The following is a 14,044-nucleotide window of genomic DNA, read 5'->3' on the forward strand; positions in this document are numbered from 1 at the left end:
TAATTTAGGTTGCACTCGGTGTGTGTATGTGTCTTTCTCTTTGTGTGGCTGATCTCATCAACATTGTCTATCGCCGTCAAGATGTTTCTGTTATTGTGCATTTACACAATATCCCATGTTAATTCTAGTTACGTTTACACTATGTCCCCTGCTGTCATGGCAGCCCTGTTTGCCCAAAATGTGGCGCACCTTGGGATTTTCCTATCAGTATTCAAGTCTTGCTTGCTTGATTACTGGCTTCCCGTTGTATATGGTGTATTGCTATTGATGTATTTACATGGTACCATTGTGGCATGTTTGAGGACCCAAATGCAGTGACCCACGTGAAACGGAAACCAGGAGTGCCTGGTCAGACTGACCCAAACAGTTTATTACCAAAAACAACAACAATATTAATGCTACTGGGGTAAGATGCAAATATAATCAAAATCAAAACTCAAAATGACCGGGCTGATGAGAACAGGTGTACACAAAAACCTAACGAGACAGACAAGACACGAGAAGGGACACAGGGAAAACAGGATAAACCTAAAAACAAACAAACCACATAAACACAAAATCAAATCATGACAATTACGTGTATGTGCATACGTGTATCTTTTGGTTAATGGCCAACAGCTAATTCACACATCGAGCTCTTGTACCAAATCATGCTAAAGAGCCCGTTATTCACATACACATGGCACAGTGTGCTGCATTGCCAGAAAATGCTCTCTCAGCCGACCGCCCATCCACACCCCCGCCTCTCACACATACACAAGCAAAAGTTCCATATATCATCAGCTCTCTTCACTTGACAAGGCGGTGTTTTGTTCACTGGTACACACGTGTGAGCACGTAAAGATACTTTAAATAGATTTTTATTTACCTGTCTCACTGCAAAGGATGCTTTGGATGTGGGGACAAACATTGTATAAAACAAGAATCTTTTCATTTCACTGGAATGACCTTTTAGTGCGTCTCTAACCTCAGCCCGAGCTAACAACGTTGATTGCATTCATGTTGGTATTCGCAACTTTGGTGTTGCTGTGATGTGGTTACCTGTAGATTTGTTCAAAGGATGTCAATTTTGGTTAGACACATACTGCAAAACCCATGGCAGACAAAATGTTATCTGTCAAGATTTGGTGGTGGAGGCACAGATGCATGCACCCGGGCAGCTATACGGGTGGGAAACTCAAATGCAGTTTGTGTGTGCACTAGATGAAAATATGATATAAAAAAAGCAATAATAATAATTAGACTGTTAGCACAAAGCACACTCGCCCCAAAGCATGCTGATCAGTCAAAGACTGAGCTGACAGGAACAGACTAAATAACTAATGAGAGCAAGAAATGATTGGAAGAGATGTGACAGGATGGGACACAAGAGAGCAGGCGCTCGGAAGTGACACAAGAAGGAAAAACATGAGGCAAAATATAATCAAACTAATTAGAACATTTACAAAAAAAATCATTCGTAAATGAAACCTATTACAGTATTTGTCCAACTAGATTCTAAAGGGCTTCAACAATGTGAGTGTTTCAAATAACATAATCACATTCAATGTTGTCGTTGGAATCTATAACAAGAGATTTCAGAGGCACATTTTTTTCTAACTAGGAAAGCTGATAAACAATTGTTTCAGTTCAGCTCATCTTGAAGAACTTTGGAACCAGAGTGTCAAAGTTTGAGTCCCACTGCCGACAAATGTATAATGGCAGCTAGCTGTTGGAGGGATGGCAGTCTGCTTGCTACCTGACCACTGTCAAGGTGTCCTTGAGCAAGGTCCTCAGCCCCCAGCTCAAGAGGTGTGGCACCATACCGACATCTCTCCTTGCATGACCGCGTGTGCGTGCGATGTTTTTCTGCGTGGTTTGCAATGCACATACATTGAAAAGGTTAAGATGAATTTGCCCTTAATGAGAAAATAAAACAAATACAAATGAAAAAGAATGGTTACCATAATTATTTTGATGTTTCATGCCAGGTACGAGAGCACGTCGAGCGACGAGTCCAGTGGAGAGGAGAAGGCAAAAGTGGATGTCAAAGGAGAGGGGGGCAGCTCAGAGGCAGAGGAGGAAAATCACAAGGAGCCTACTTCAGCAGAAAAGCCTGAGGAGGCAGCAGATGCGCAGGGGAAAGATGCTGAAATATTGCATGGTGAAGAAGGTGCAGTCGCTGCACAGAAAGAAAGTGGAAAAGACCTGCTGGATCCAGACAGTAGCCAGGAACTCCTGAGGGAAGAGGATGTAGGGTGAGATAGATTGAAAGAGGGGAGTCATTCCAGCTCACATAGCTAACCTTTTTATAGTGCACTTCTTTCAAACTAATTCTATATTCAGTAAACCCTTAATGTTGAAGTCAACCCAAACATTTTCTTGACAATCAGAGCTGGGCACTAGACCCTTTTTTGCGGGTCCGGCCGCAACCCTCCACCCTTGACCTGGGTACCCTTCCGGCCGCGACCCCCCGGCCATATTCATAAACATTGTCAGCCCCCGCCCCGTTCCACCCCCGTAACCCCCCCCCCCCAAAAAAAAGTGTCCGTGATTGACACCACCGCGGGAGAGATGCTAACGGCAGAAGCTTTTTAAGGATCATTAGCTGGCTAACACGCTTCAAAATGCGCCACTAGTACTTTACTACTTACCCAACTGCGTGTGCTTACTTCCATTGCGAGCCCCGGGGTTGGTTTTGTCGTATAGTATAATTATTTGGGTCCAACAGACGGCCAGAAGTTGCATTCAACAAGTTATTTATTTTCCACACTCCCCTTCGTTCACGGCCTTCAAAATAAAAACATACCAGCAAAGCACTAAACACAGCAGGTTTGCTACTGCGTATTTTCGGAAGTAGAAGACGCCAGAAGAAGTACATGAACTTCACCTTGATGTGGCAGCGTCATACTTGAGTGCTGCGCGTAGCTTAATATACTCCCGGACACAAGTTGTTTTGAAACCGTTAAATTCCAAGTCGGGGGCGTTGCTTCCAAAAGACAGCGACAACAATGGATATCGTACCTGCCACAACCATGAAGGGACTGAGATGACTAGACTATGCATTTAATTTTATTGTCAAACTAGTTTGCTTTTGCAGCAGCTACGAGCTGCGTGCTGCATCCTCTCTCTCCTCTCCGTGTGGGAAACTGTCATCGCAACATGTGACATAATGGACCGATCAGAGCAGCAACAATTCCTGATGGGTGCGTGGCATGTGTTGCAGACCTGTCGCCAACAGCACAATCTGTCGGTCACGTGAATCAATGCGGCAGATGTCGCTCGCGTCAACGCGGGAGTAGAAAGAAGCCTAAAAAGAAGCCTTTCATTGAGTAGGCTGATTTGGCCGCCTCGCGACCACGTCAAACGTATGAGGGCCGATGAGTGGGCCGGATTAAAATAAACTTCCGACCATGCTTAGTCCAGCCATTTTTTAAAATGGGCATCCGGCCTGGCCGGCCTAGGGACGGACTGCCCAGCTCTGTTGACAATCATATGTTCTATGTGCCTCCACTAGTCTAAACATGGTATTCTGATTAATATTATGTTTGTGGAATATGAGTTTAAGCAGCAAAATCCACCCGTTTTTAGCCATCTCAGGGAGCGGCCATTTTGTTACTTTTCTGGCAACTGAAAAGCTTACTTGTACAAACATACCATACCTGTACATAGAATATGCAATACATAATTTCTTCAAGCTCCACACATTAGAGAAATGTAGCATCTTTTATTTTTATTTTTAAAAACACCAGTGTTCTGAGTTCTGACCCTTACTGTTAGTATTAATTGGATTACTGAGGCCCAGGCTGATGGCCGTGGGGCAGCTGGGAGATGACACTTGGTGTATTAAGTCATTACTCAACACTTGCGTCCAGAACACAGTAAAAGTGTGAGCCACATGGTCTTAGAAATGTACAGCTACAGAGTTAGTATACATGATAGAAAATAGTAAACAATCAGTGTACACATCTCCATTGCAGTTTACATACTGTATGCCATTAGTGTCAGGCTACAGATCATATGCATGTATGTGGGTGTTGTTCTTTTGCTTTTATCTTTTGTTTCTGTTTCACAGTTAAAGGGAAGTTAACGCAAACATTTTGTTGACAAGAATACATTCTATGTGCCTACACACGGCATTCTGATTAATACTGCATTTGTGCAATATGAGTTCCACCCGTTTTTCGCCATCTCAGGGAGCGGGCATTTTGTCACATGCTGTCAACTAAAAATGACATCACAGTTGCTCAGGTAACAACCAATCACGGCTCACCTGTTTTCTGAAGCTGAAACATGATTGATTGTTACCTGAGCCCTGAGCAACTGCGATATCATTTCCAGTCGACAGCAAGTGACAAAATAGCCGCCAATGAGATGGACAAAAATGGGTGGATTTTACTAGTTAACTCATACTCCACAAACACACATAAACTAGAATGCTGTGTTTAGACTAGTGGGGCTGCATAGAACACATCATTGTAAAGACATTTTGGGGGGTTAACTTCCTCTTTAATCCTTGTAAATTGTGTCAGGTGCATCATATAGATTTGTACCGAATTACTAGACATTCATGATGTTCAAGTTTAGCTACTTAATATTTATAATGAAAACTGTTTCCTGGTCTTTCATTTCAGGGAAAAAGTTGACAAGAGCTTTATAGATGCTTGCCTCTATGTAAAGGATCGCATGGAGGAGGTTACATCTCCAGATAAAGAAATGGTAAGGATTTGAAATGACTGAAAACTTTGTAAAGTTTGAAAATATATATATTCCTTTAGAAGTTTATACCAGTTTAAATCCAATGTTTTGTGCATAAAAAGTTTGACTTTTTCTCTAGCAGAGCTTGTTTTCTTCCTGTCCCAAACAGCCACATGGGATGGAAATGCATGCCACGTCTGTATTTTCCACTTGGTGAATATTTCTCTTGCTGGGAAAAAGATGCTTTGTCATATCCTGTCCCTAATTATGTTGATGCATAATTTAAAAAAACAAAAAAAACAAAAAAACAAATGTAGTTTAAAGACAAAGCTTCAGGCTCTTTGAAAGGAACAATGTGGAGTAATATGATTCACTCAGCAGGTTAATAACCAGCTGCTCACCGTAAAATGGAAAATTATATTAAGGCAATACTATTTACAGCACATATACTGTAGCTTAAGCTGTTTTTAAATCTACATATCCCCTCACATTTCTCTCCTGTCAGCGTCAGGTTTTAGTGGTCCTCTACCAGGAGTGGTTCAAAGTTTCCAGTCAGAAAACTTCGCAGGCCGATACGGTCCGATTATACCTGCGCCAAGTGGGCTTGACCACACCGACTCTCCTGCCATATGTTGTTAACCTGACAGACGGCAACGGTAATATGGCTCTCCACTACAGTGTCTCACATTCAAACTTCCCCGTGGTCAAACTGCTGCTTGACACAGGTGAGCTGCAAGTCAACACAGACACGTTTAGCCAAAGACATTGTAGGCTTCCGATTCAAATCTATATATATATTTATTTTATCTTTTTTAATGTTTTTCTGTTCAGGTCTTTGTGAAACAGACAATGTGAACAAGGCAGGCTACACTCCAGTGATGCTGGCTGCACTGACAGCTGCTGAGAGTCCTGACGATTTGGAGGTCGCCCAACAGCTGCTGAGACTCGGTGATGTTAACGCACGCTCCAGACAGGTGAGGTATTTCACGTACCAAAGCAATGTGAAATGTATCTTTGTGTTGATTGCTTGCTTACTTAATTGAAGACTTTTAATTTTCTATAGGTGGAAATGTGAGTGTGAATGATTGTTTATCTAAAGTATATGTGCCATGCGATTGGCTGGCAGTCCAGTTCAGGGCGTAAGAAAGATAATGTCCATCCATTTTCTACCACTTTTCCTGTTCAGAATCACAGATGAGGTTATCCCAGCTGACTTTGGGCGAGTGACAGGGAACACCGTGGACTTTCACCACTCAATCACAGAGTACATATAAACTAACAACCATTCACATTCACACCCGTTTCTGATTGGGACAGGATCTGGCTTAACTGACCAGCTAGTTCAGTGCTCCAATGGTTTAAATGTTTTGTTTGCCTGTTTCAGAAGATCACATTGAAAACATGACCAATTTCAGACACTGCACGACCACATTAAGATTTAATTAACCTCATTATTACTTATCTGTCACATTCATCCTCCAGCCCCTCTGTGAGTTTCTACTCTGCATCATGACTTGTTCTTCCGTCCTCTTTCCTTTCTACTCTCCTGAATAGCTGGAGCCTCGGGTTTCATTTAAATTTCACTCTCCCGTCTAGATGGGTCAGACAGCACTGATGCTCGCCGTGAGCCATGGTCGCCTTGCCATGGTGAAGTTGCTTCTGAGTTGTGGCGCAGATGTAAATGCTCAGGATTATGAGGGCTCCACGGCCTTGATGTGTGCCAGCGAGCACGGCCACACTCACATTGCCCGCCTGCTGCTGGAGACAGGTCACTGTGACACCAGCCTCACAGATAAGGTACTATAGCATTGACTTTATCACTATAGGAAATACCATATGATGTATTATCTGTCAGATAATAGAAAAGTCAGGCTACCTATACTGTATATCTTATTTTTGCCTTGTGAAATTCAAAAGCTCTGCACTGCACCTTGAAAATGACTGCTGAGATAAATCCCACAGAGCCCAAACTTTATAATCCTCATCATATATTATTTTTAGGGATTTACACAATAATTACTGTTCTGTGACATTCATTCTCTAATAATCATATACTGCATGTATGTCATGTGGGGAATATGAGAGAATACTAAAGAACATTTGATCAAATATCAATACAGCAGCTAAATTAAAATTGAGCCCAGGAGATCCCACTTCTTCTACAGCGCAAAGTTAGTTGGCAGTTCTTCTAGGAAAAATTATTTTGAACAAATTTACATTACCCTCATATAAATTAGCTGTGCGTAGTGTTCTCTACTCTACATTTTAAACCACATAGGCTTTTGAAATATTTTCACCATTGTCTATGAAAAATGTGTTTTGAAAAGTGTTTGCAGGAGGAAACTCAATAATCTAAAAATTATTCAGAACTATTGAGATGATTGAAATACATTCCAATTTCTGTTTAATATTAGCAGCCTCTTATAGGGCAGTGGACTATATTATGTCACTAAAATTTAAAATGGACAGCACACTCACTGACACACATATGGCACTACTAGCACCATGAGAAACCATCCCACAGCCTTTCAGCAAAGAAATTGCAATGATAAAAAAGCTATAATTAAATACAATGAACTATATGTATAGTACTATAGTAGTATAAAATTAAAAATTCTATGATAGAGGCGTAATATAGAGTAATGTTTTTGCATTCATTTATGTGTGCACTATTAAGTTTCTGTCATCATACATGAAGAAAATTCACCAAAACTTCAATCAATTAACTTCAATTGAGTTAATTTTTGATGCATTAAAATGTTAACATAATTAATTTGTTTAAAAATTGTCCTGTCATCACCACTCCTTATGACGATGCAAGTAAAAGTATTTGATATACTTAAATATACTTTCAAAATCTTTAATTTGGAAAGCAAACAATTTGAACCTTTACAGAACCATGACATTTCAATTGGGTATTTAAAAATGCTAAATAAGAAGCGGATGAGAGGGCCTCAAACAGCACAATACCGCCACCATTAGGAGTGAAATGTTCACTGCATGTACTTTCAAAAATAATGCCTGTATTTTATCATTGTGTGCTTGCTCCAGAATGGACAGACTGCTAAGGAAGTTGCAGAAGGATCTTCCCACCCAGATGTTGTTGACCTCATCAAGGCCCACGACCAGGCAGAGTCTGGCAACTGAGCCAAAGTGATGTCCCCTCCAAACCAGCTCCTGACATTACCATCGCAGAGCAGAGGAACCTGAAAATTGATGCACCCCACTTCCCGCATATGTGCTGTTTACCTTGAAGCTGTAGGACCTCACAAGCATATTTTCTTCCACATCGCAGTCAACACGTTGCCTGGGGTTTTCTTTCATAGATATGCTGCATCAACTACCCAGTGGACACCACGATAGTCGCCTTGAAAGTGGTCACATGACAGTGAAAAGGATTTTTACATCCTGGAGACTAAAAGGGGAATTTGAAGAGTGACATGTAGACGGAAAGATAACTGCTGCCTCTTTATGATACTCTCCAAGCATAATACTAAGCACAGAATCTACCTTTTGAACACATATATACAGTATGTAAGATATTTAACATTAAATCCATCATATTTTTTTCCTCTCCATTGACATATTTTTGAAAGGCAGATGTAAGCTATTACTCAAAGCATATATCTCACAATATCGCATTAGATTATAGGTATATACAAACGCAGATTGTGTATTTTCTACTACGTTCCTATTTTTATTTTTCAGATATTGTTTTGTAAGTACTAAAATCAATGTCCAGGCCTTCAGCTGAAGTATGAAAACTAATTTTAAAAAAGTAATAATATAATTGTTTCCCATTACCTAGCTGATATTTTTCATGCATTCAGTGTCTTATTTTATAATAATAATTAAATGTGAGAGTGTGTGTTCCTGTGTGTGTGTGTGTGTGTGTTTTTGTGAATTTTACAAAAAACACTGATGCTTCGGTCTGCGATATAACTATTGGTATCGGTAAAGAATGAAAGAGAATAAAATACATTTTATAACCAATATATAGTTCTAACTTCAAAAGTACTAACTTATTTACTTCTTTTTCCAAAGGAGATTGTATTGTGCATGCCATACGGTTTGTTTGTTTTGTTGGCTGTCAACAGCTGAACAACAGGATGTTGTTAGCTGTCTGACACTCCACTCTTTCCCAGTGCAAAAATGGCTCATTATTTTTCTTAGACTATTTGTTTTTCGTATGCAAAAGAGTGCACAATGAATGTCTGACTGGCTAATGCATTCCTAAATATTGATAACAGTAATAATAAGCAAATGTAGCAATCATAACTCTTTTGGGACTAACTCTGGGTATATATGAGAGTGAAAAGGCATAATAGAACTGTATGAATTGCATTTGATCTGTTCTTGCAAAGCCTGATGACATACAGTTTGTTTATACGTATATGAAAAGGAGAACATTATAGCCTTGGGGTTATAAGGAATGTTAAAGAATATGAAATTATGAATGAAACTGAAGTTGATTCATATTGTGTCATGTCTGACTGGATTGTAGAGGTGCGAGGCTTCTCTGCACTTACGGTCATCAAAGAAGCCAGTGTTCCTTAAATTTCTCCACCCTATTTGTATTATAATACAACAGTGACCTCTGCAAAAAACAATAAACAACAAAACAAACTAGTTGTCATACTAATGAACCGATTGACAAACATTTCACAACACAGCAACAGCAGATGAGTTCTTTGAAGGTGACGCCGATCATTCAGTGCTTTGTAAAATTTGTGCTCGTATGAAAAAGCATTTGTGGGCTTATAAAGACTTATTTGAGAACATCAAGCGTGCAAGTGTGTTAATAATATACAACATATACTGTGAATACCTAAACTCAGCAACACAAATGATTTTCACAAGTGGCAATCACACAATAAGATTTATTTGCACATGATGTGAAACTCTTGCCAGGACATTGTCTCATTTGTGATTTTATTTAAAGGGAAAGTCAACGCAAGCATTTTTTTTTTTTAAGAATATGTTCTATGTAGCCCCACTAGTTGAAAGAAGGTATTCTGATAAATATTGTGTTTGTGAAAAAAAAGTGAATCCACCCGTGTTTAGCCATCTCGGTTGGCGGCCATTTTGTCACTTGACTCAAAATGACATCACAGTTGCTCAGGGCTCAGAAAACGACCAATCACAACTCACCTGTTTTCTGAACCTGAGCCATGAGTGGTCATTACCTGAGCCCCGAGCATCTATGATGTCATTTTCAGTCGACAGGAGTGACAGAAGAATGCCTTGTTTCAACTAGTGGGCCTGCATACAACATATTCTTGAAAAAATATATGTTTGAGTTGACTTCCACTTGAAGTGCTTGATTGAGCATCGGTGCACAAATGTAAGACCTCGGCGCCTCTTATCTTTCAAAGAATTGTTACATTTGTGTTGTGAGAAGAATTTGTATTCTGTGCCATTGGTCTCTTTGAAAATCTCATGTATATGTTTAATCCAGTGTGACCTACATGATACAATAAGAAGGTTTTGCTGCCAAAGACTTGAAATCAAATCTAATTCACACGGGGTTAAATATGTATTTTATTTGTTCTTGTAATGCCAGCCAAACACATGTATATACAGTATTGTGAAAACTATATAACCTCTATTGTCAAACAATACGTTCAACAAATATAAAATATTTATTCAAAATGATATATATTTTTTACTATATACATATAATATAATTATGTATGTATGCATGGACAAATTATTCCAGTGACATTGAGCAGTGGAACATTTTCTTTGGAGTGATGGGTGGTGTAGTATTGGTGACTCTTTCATGTGCCCTTCCATGTTACCAATGACACATTACATAAATAATTACAAAAACTATATTGAACATACAGTATGATGAAAAATTCAGAATATGACAGAATCTAACACAATAAGCTATATCTTTGTGTATTATCTCAATGAGCTTCTATGTTGGGAAGCAGACAACTATTTCACAATAAATAAATAAATACATACATAATAAATAAAACCTTGCCTTTTTGTCCTGTTTAATTTACAACACAATATATTATTTTTAATCCATGGCCAACACAATATATTATTTTTAATCCATGGCCATAATGTTTTTCCCCTTCCTGCCTCTCTGTCTACCAACCGGTACTAACATATTGTGTTAATAAATGCTGTAAATAGCTAGATTTATTTTGGTGCACTGTTAAGGCAGGCAGGCTTATGATGTTTTCTTGCTTTTTAGTCGCTATTAACACAACACAGGTCAACTGATCAACGTTAAATGCATTCACTTAATTTTAATTTCTGGGTTAATAGTGAATCACAAAAACCTGTTTTAATCAATGACAAAATAACCACCAGGTGGCAGTGTTATGACGTGTAAGTACAGCTACGAGTCAGTTGGGCCATAAAGAACCGTATACTGTATACTTTCACCCAGCAACATTTTGCAAAAAACAAAACGTAAGGCAAAGCTGTTTTATATTCACAATTAAAAACAAACAAAGAAACATGTAAAGTCAAAATACAACATTTAAAGGAACAATAAAAATCAAGACTTTTAAAAGCAAAGTAGACAAATAAAAAAATAGTTTACTAAAATTACTGAAATAACATACAAGGCAATAACACAATTTTATTAGAAGTGATTATCGACGTTCTCTATAAGACCTTAGCATAGCAAAAAAACAAAGGCTTCTGTTTTTGTTATTTTTTAAAAGGTGGATTTAAAAGTATTTAGACTTAGGTCTAACTGTAAAACCTGATGAGCTATTTCAATTAAAATGCTTTTTGGAAACTGATTGCAAAGCTTCATTTAAGTTGATTTGCCTACAAATAATTCAGACATTTGTTTAAGTAACACAAGTGAATTAAGTTAAATGAACTTGAACAAAAAATATGTTGCACTTATCAAAATGGATTTGAGTCAACACAACTTTTCTGAATGTAGTATCTCTTCACTCAAATGTTGCCACGTACATTACATGTACTGAGTTGTATTTTATTATATCAAATTATTACATTGCAGTGGTGACATCTTGGAGGTACTCAATCCATTTGAGGAAACCAGTTGCAACAATTCCTTATGGTTCAAATAAATTAAACAAGTATAAAGAAATTGTCTGACTTGCCTACATGCAACTCAGATATTTATTGTTTCTTAACACAATACAATACAATACAACACAATTTTATTTATATAGCGCATTTCATAACAGCTAGAGCTGTAACAAAGCACTTTACAAACAATACAATAAGTAGAACAAAACAATAAAAGGCTGTGATACACATATTAATAAATATAGACATAAATAATATATAAATATAAATAAAATATAAATAATGAAGCCAATAAATTGACATAAAACATTATATACAATTGACACTAGAAAAGAGCTGATTTCAGGTCTGATCAAAAGCCCGAGAAAAGAAATGTGTCTTCAACCAGGTTTTAAAAATGGACAGGGAGGGGGCTTGCCTAACAACCAATGGGAGGTCATTCCAGAGGGAAGGACCAGCAGTTGAAGAGTCTCGATCCCCTCTGAGGCTCCTCTTGGTCCTCAGCACCTCGAGCAGCGCCTGGTCCGCAGACCTGAGGCTGCGGGAAGGTGCGTAGGAGTGGAGGAGCTCAGAGAGGTACGCCGGGGCCAGGCCATTTAATGACTTATAGACAAATAAGATAATCTTAAATTGAACCCTGAAATGCACTGGGAGCCAGTGAAGGGAGGCCAGAATTGGTGTTATGTGCTCTATCCTCCGAGCTCCAGTTAGAAGGCGGGCAGCAGAATTTTGGACCAACTGGAGACGTTTGAGGCAGGACTGGCTGACTCCAAAATAAAGTGCATTGCAGTAATCTAGGTGAGATGTAACAAAGCCATGGGTGACTGTTTCTACGTGCTGATGGGAAAGAAGGGGCTTTACCTTAGCCAGCTGTCTAAGGTGAAAGAAGCTCGACTTTACAACAGCACTGATTTGCTGGTCCAATTTAAGATCACTGTCCATTTTAAAACCCAGGTTTGAGACTGTTGGCTTTAGATATGAAGCCAGGGGACCCAGGGCAACAGGGTGGGATGTAGAAAAGCCGAACATCATAACTTCTGTTTTCTTTTCATTGAAATTTAGTAATTTAGTAATTTTAGTAATTTTGTGACATCCAATCTTTGATGTCCTCTAGGCAGGCACAAGTGAATTAAGTTAATATTCCAATTTAATTCAGCTAAATTAACTTAAAATTAATAAGTAAGGTGCTTATCCAAATATATTTGAAATGAGTAAACAGAACTTGTCTGTTTGAACTACTTGTCTCCTTTGCTCAAGCATTGCTACTTGAGTCACTGTAACAATTTAGAGCTACTTCAACTACTATTTCATTTGAGGAAACTGTTGATTGCCTTAAAGCTTTTATGTAACATTAACACAGTACACACAAATACATCTGGCAAAAATTCAACTTTTTATTAAGTGGAATTCCACACACTCAAAAGTAAGACTTTTTTTTCACAAGTTTCAAAATAAAATTACAATTGAAACTCAAAAGGAGTAAATTGAAGTTCAAAGAACTTTTAAATATCCTACCCCTCGTTCATCAAATAAAATACAATGCTGTGTTGCACATATACCAACAATGGTTTACTATAATAATACAAAAAATAATACAATTAATGAATTAATGATGAAACGGAATGCAGGTGCAATTACGTTATTAATGATATAACAAAATACAATTGAAAAACTGATTACAACATCTTTTTTCCTTTTTTTCATTCATGGTCATCCATCCATCCATTATCTATCTCGCTTCTCCTCACAAGGGTCGCGGACGTGCTGAAGCCTATCGCAGCTATCGGGCAGTAGGCGGGGGACACCCTGAATTGGTTGCCAGCCAATCACAAGGCACAAATAGACAAACAAACATTTGCACTCACAATTACAACTAGGGGCAATTTAGAGTGTCCAATCAACTTACCATGCATGATTTTGGAATGTGGGAGGAAACCGGAGTACCCGGAGAAAACCCAGCCAGGCAAGGGGAGAACATGCAAACTCCACACAGGGAGGCAGGGGCCGGGATCGAACCCACAACCTCTGAACTGTGAGGCGGACGTGCTTACCAGTCTACGCCCGTGCCGCCCATTAATGGTCATATAAATAACATTGATGATGGAATAAGATAAAGTGTAAAACAGATTCGCTACAAGCTGCAGTTTGTATGTTTTTTTTAATTATTGTTTAACTAACGTAAATACGCAGAAGATGATTTTTATAAAGCTCTTTAAATTGCACCAAGTTTTGTGGCTTTGATTTCTTCACCAAGACAATTCCATAAATTTACACCACATGTTGTAACACACATACTTTTAAGAGTAGTTCGGGAATTGGGACATTGCAGAAACAATGC

At 38.6% G+C, this 14,044-nt stretch overlaps 1 protein-coding gene and 1 non-coding gene across 6 annotated transcripts in view; both read left to right on the forward strand.

Moving 5' to 3' along the window:
- kank4 (KN motif and ankyrin repeat domains 4) overlaps positions 1-10,655 on the forward strand; it is a 90,757-nt gene extending 80,102 nt beyond the window's left edge. For all 5 annotated transcript variants that reach the window (XM_086047741.1, XM_086047740.1, XM_086047744.1 and 2 more), the window contains exons 5-10: positions 1,971-2,237; positions 4,614-4,698; positions 5,183-5,402; positions 5,509-5,651; positions 6,274-6,474; positions 7,729-10,655. In XM_086047741.1, the coding sequence (XP_085903867.1) occupies positions 1,971-2,237; positions 4,614-4,698; positions 5,183-5,402; positions 5,509-5,651; positions 6,274-6,474; positions 7,729-7,824 (1,012 nt within the window). In that variant the 3' untranslated portion in view covers positions 7,825-10,655. The remainder of the gene's footprint in view (positions 1-1,970; positions 2,238-4,613; positions 4,699-5,182; positions 5,403-5,508; positions 5,652-6,273; positions 6,475-7,728) is intronic.
- Positions 1,498-1,633, forward strand: LOC147138119 (U11 spliceosomal RNA). The gene has a single exon (XR_015089174.1). It is a non-coding gene; the product is annotated as a U11 spliceosomal RNA (small nuclear RNA).
- Positions 10,656-14,044: the final 3,389 nt, after the last annotated feature.

Source organism: Filicampus tigris, chromosome 12 (assembly GCF_054856515.1).
Source record: "Filicampus tigris isolate MCC_2025a chromosome 12, RoL_Ftig_1.0, whole genome shotgun sequence".
Taxonomy (NCBI): Eukaryota; Metazoa; Chordata; class Actinopteri; order Syngnathiformes; family Syngnathidae; genus Filicampus; species Filicampus tigris.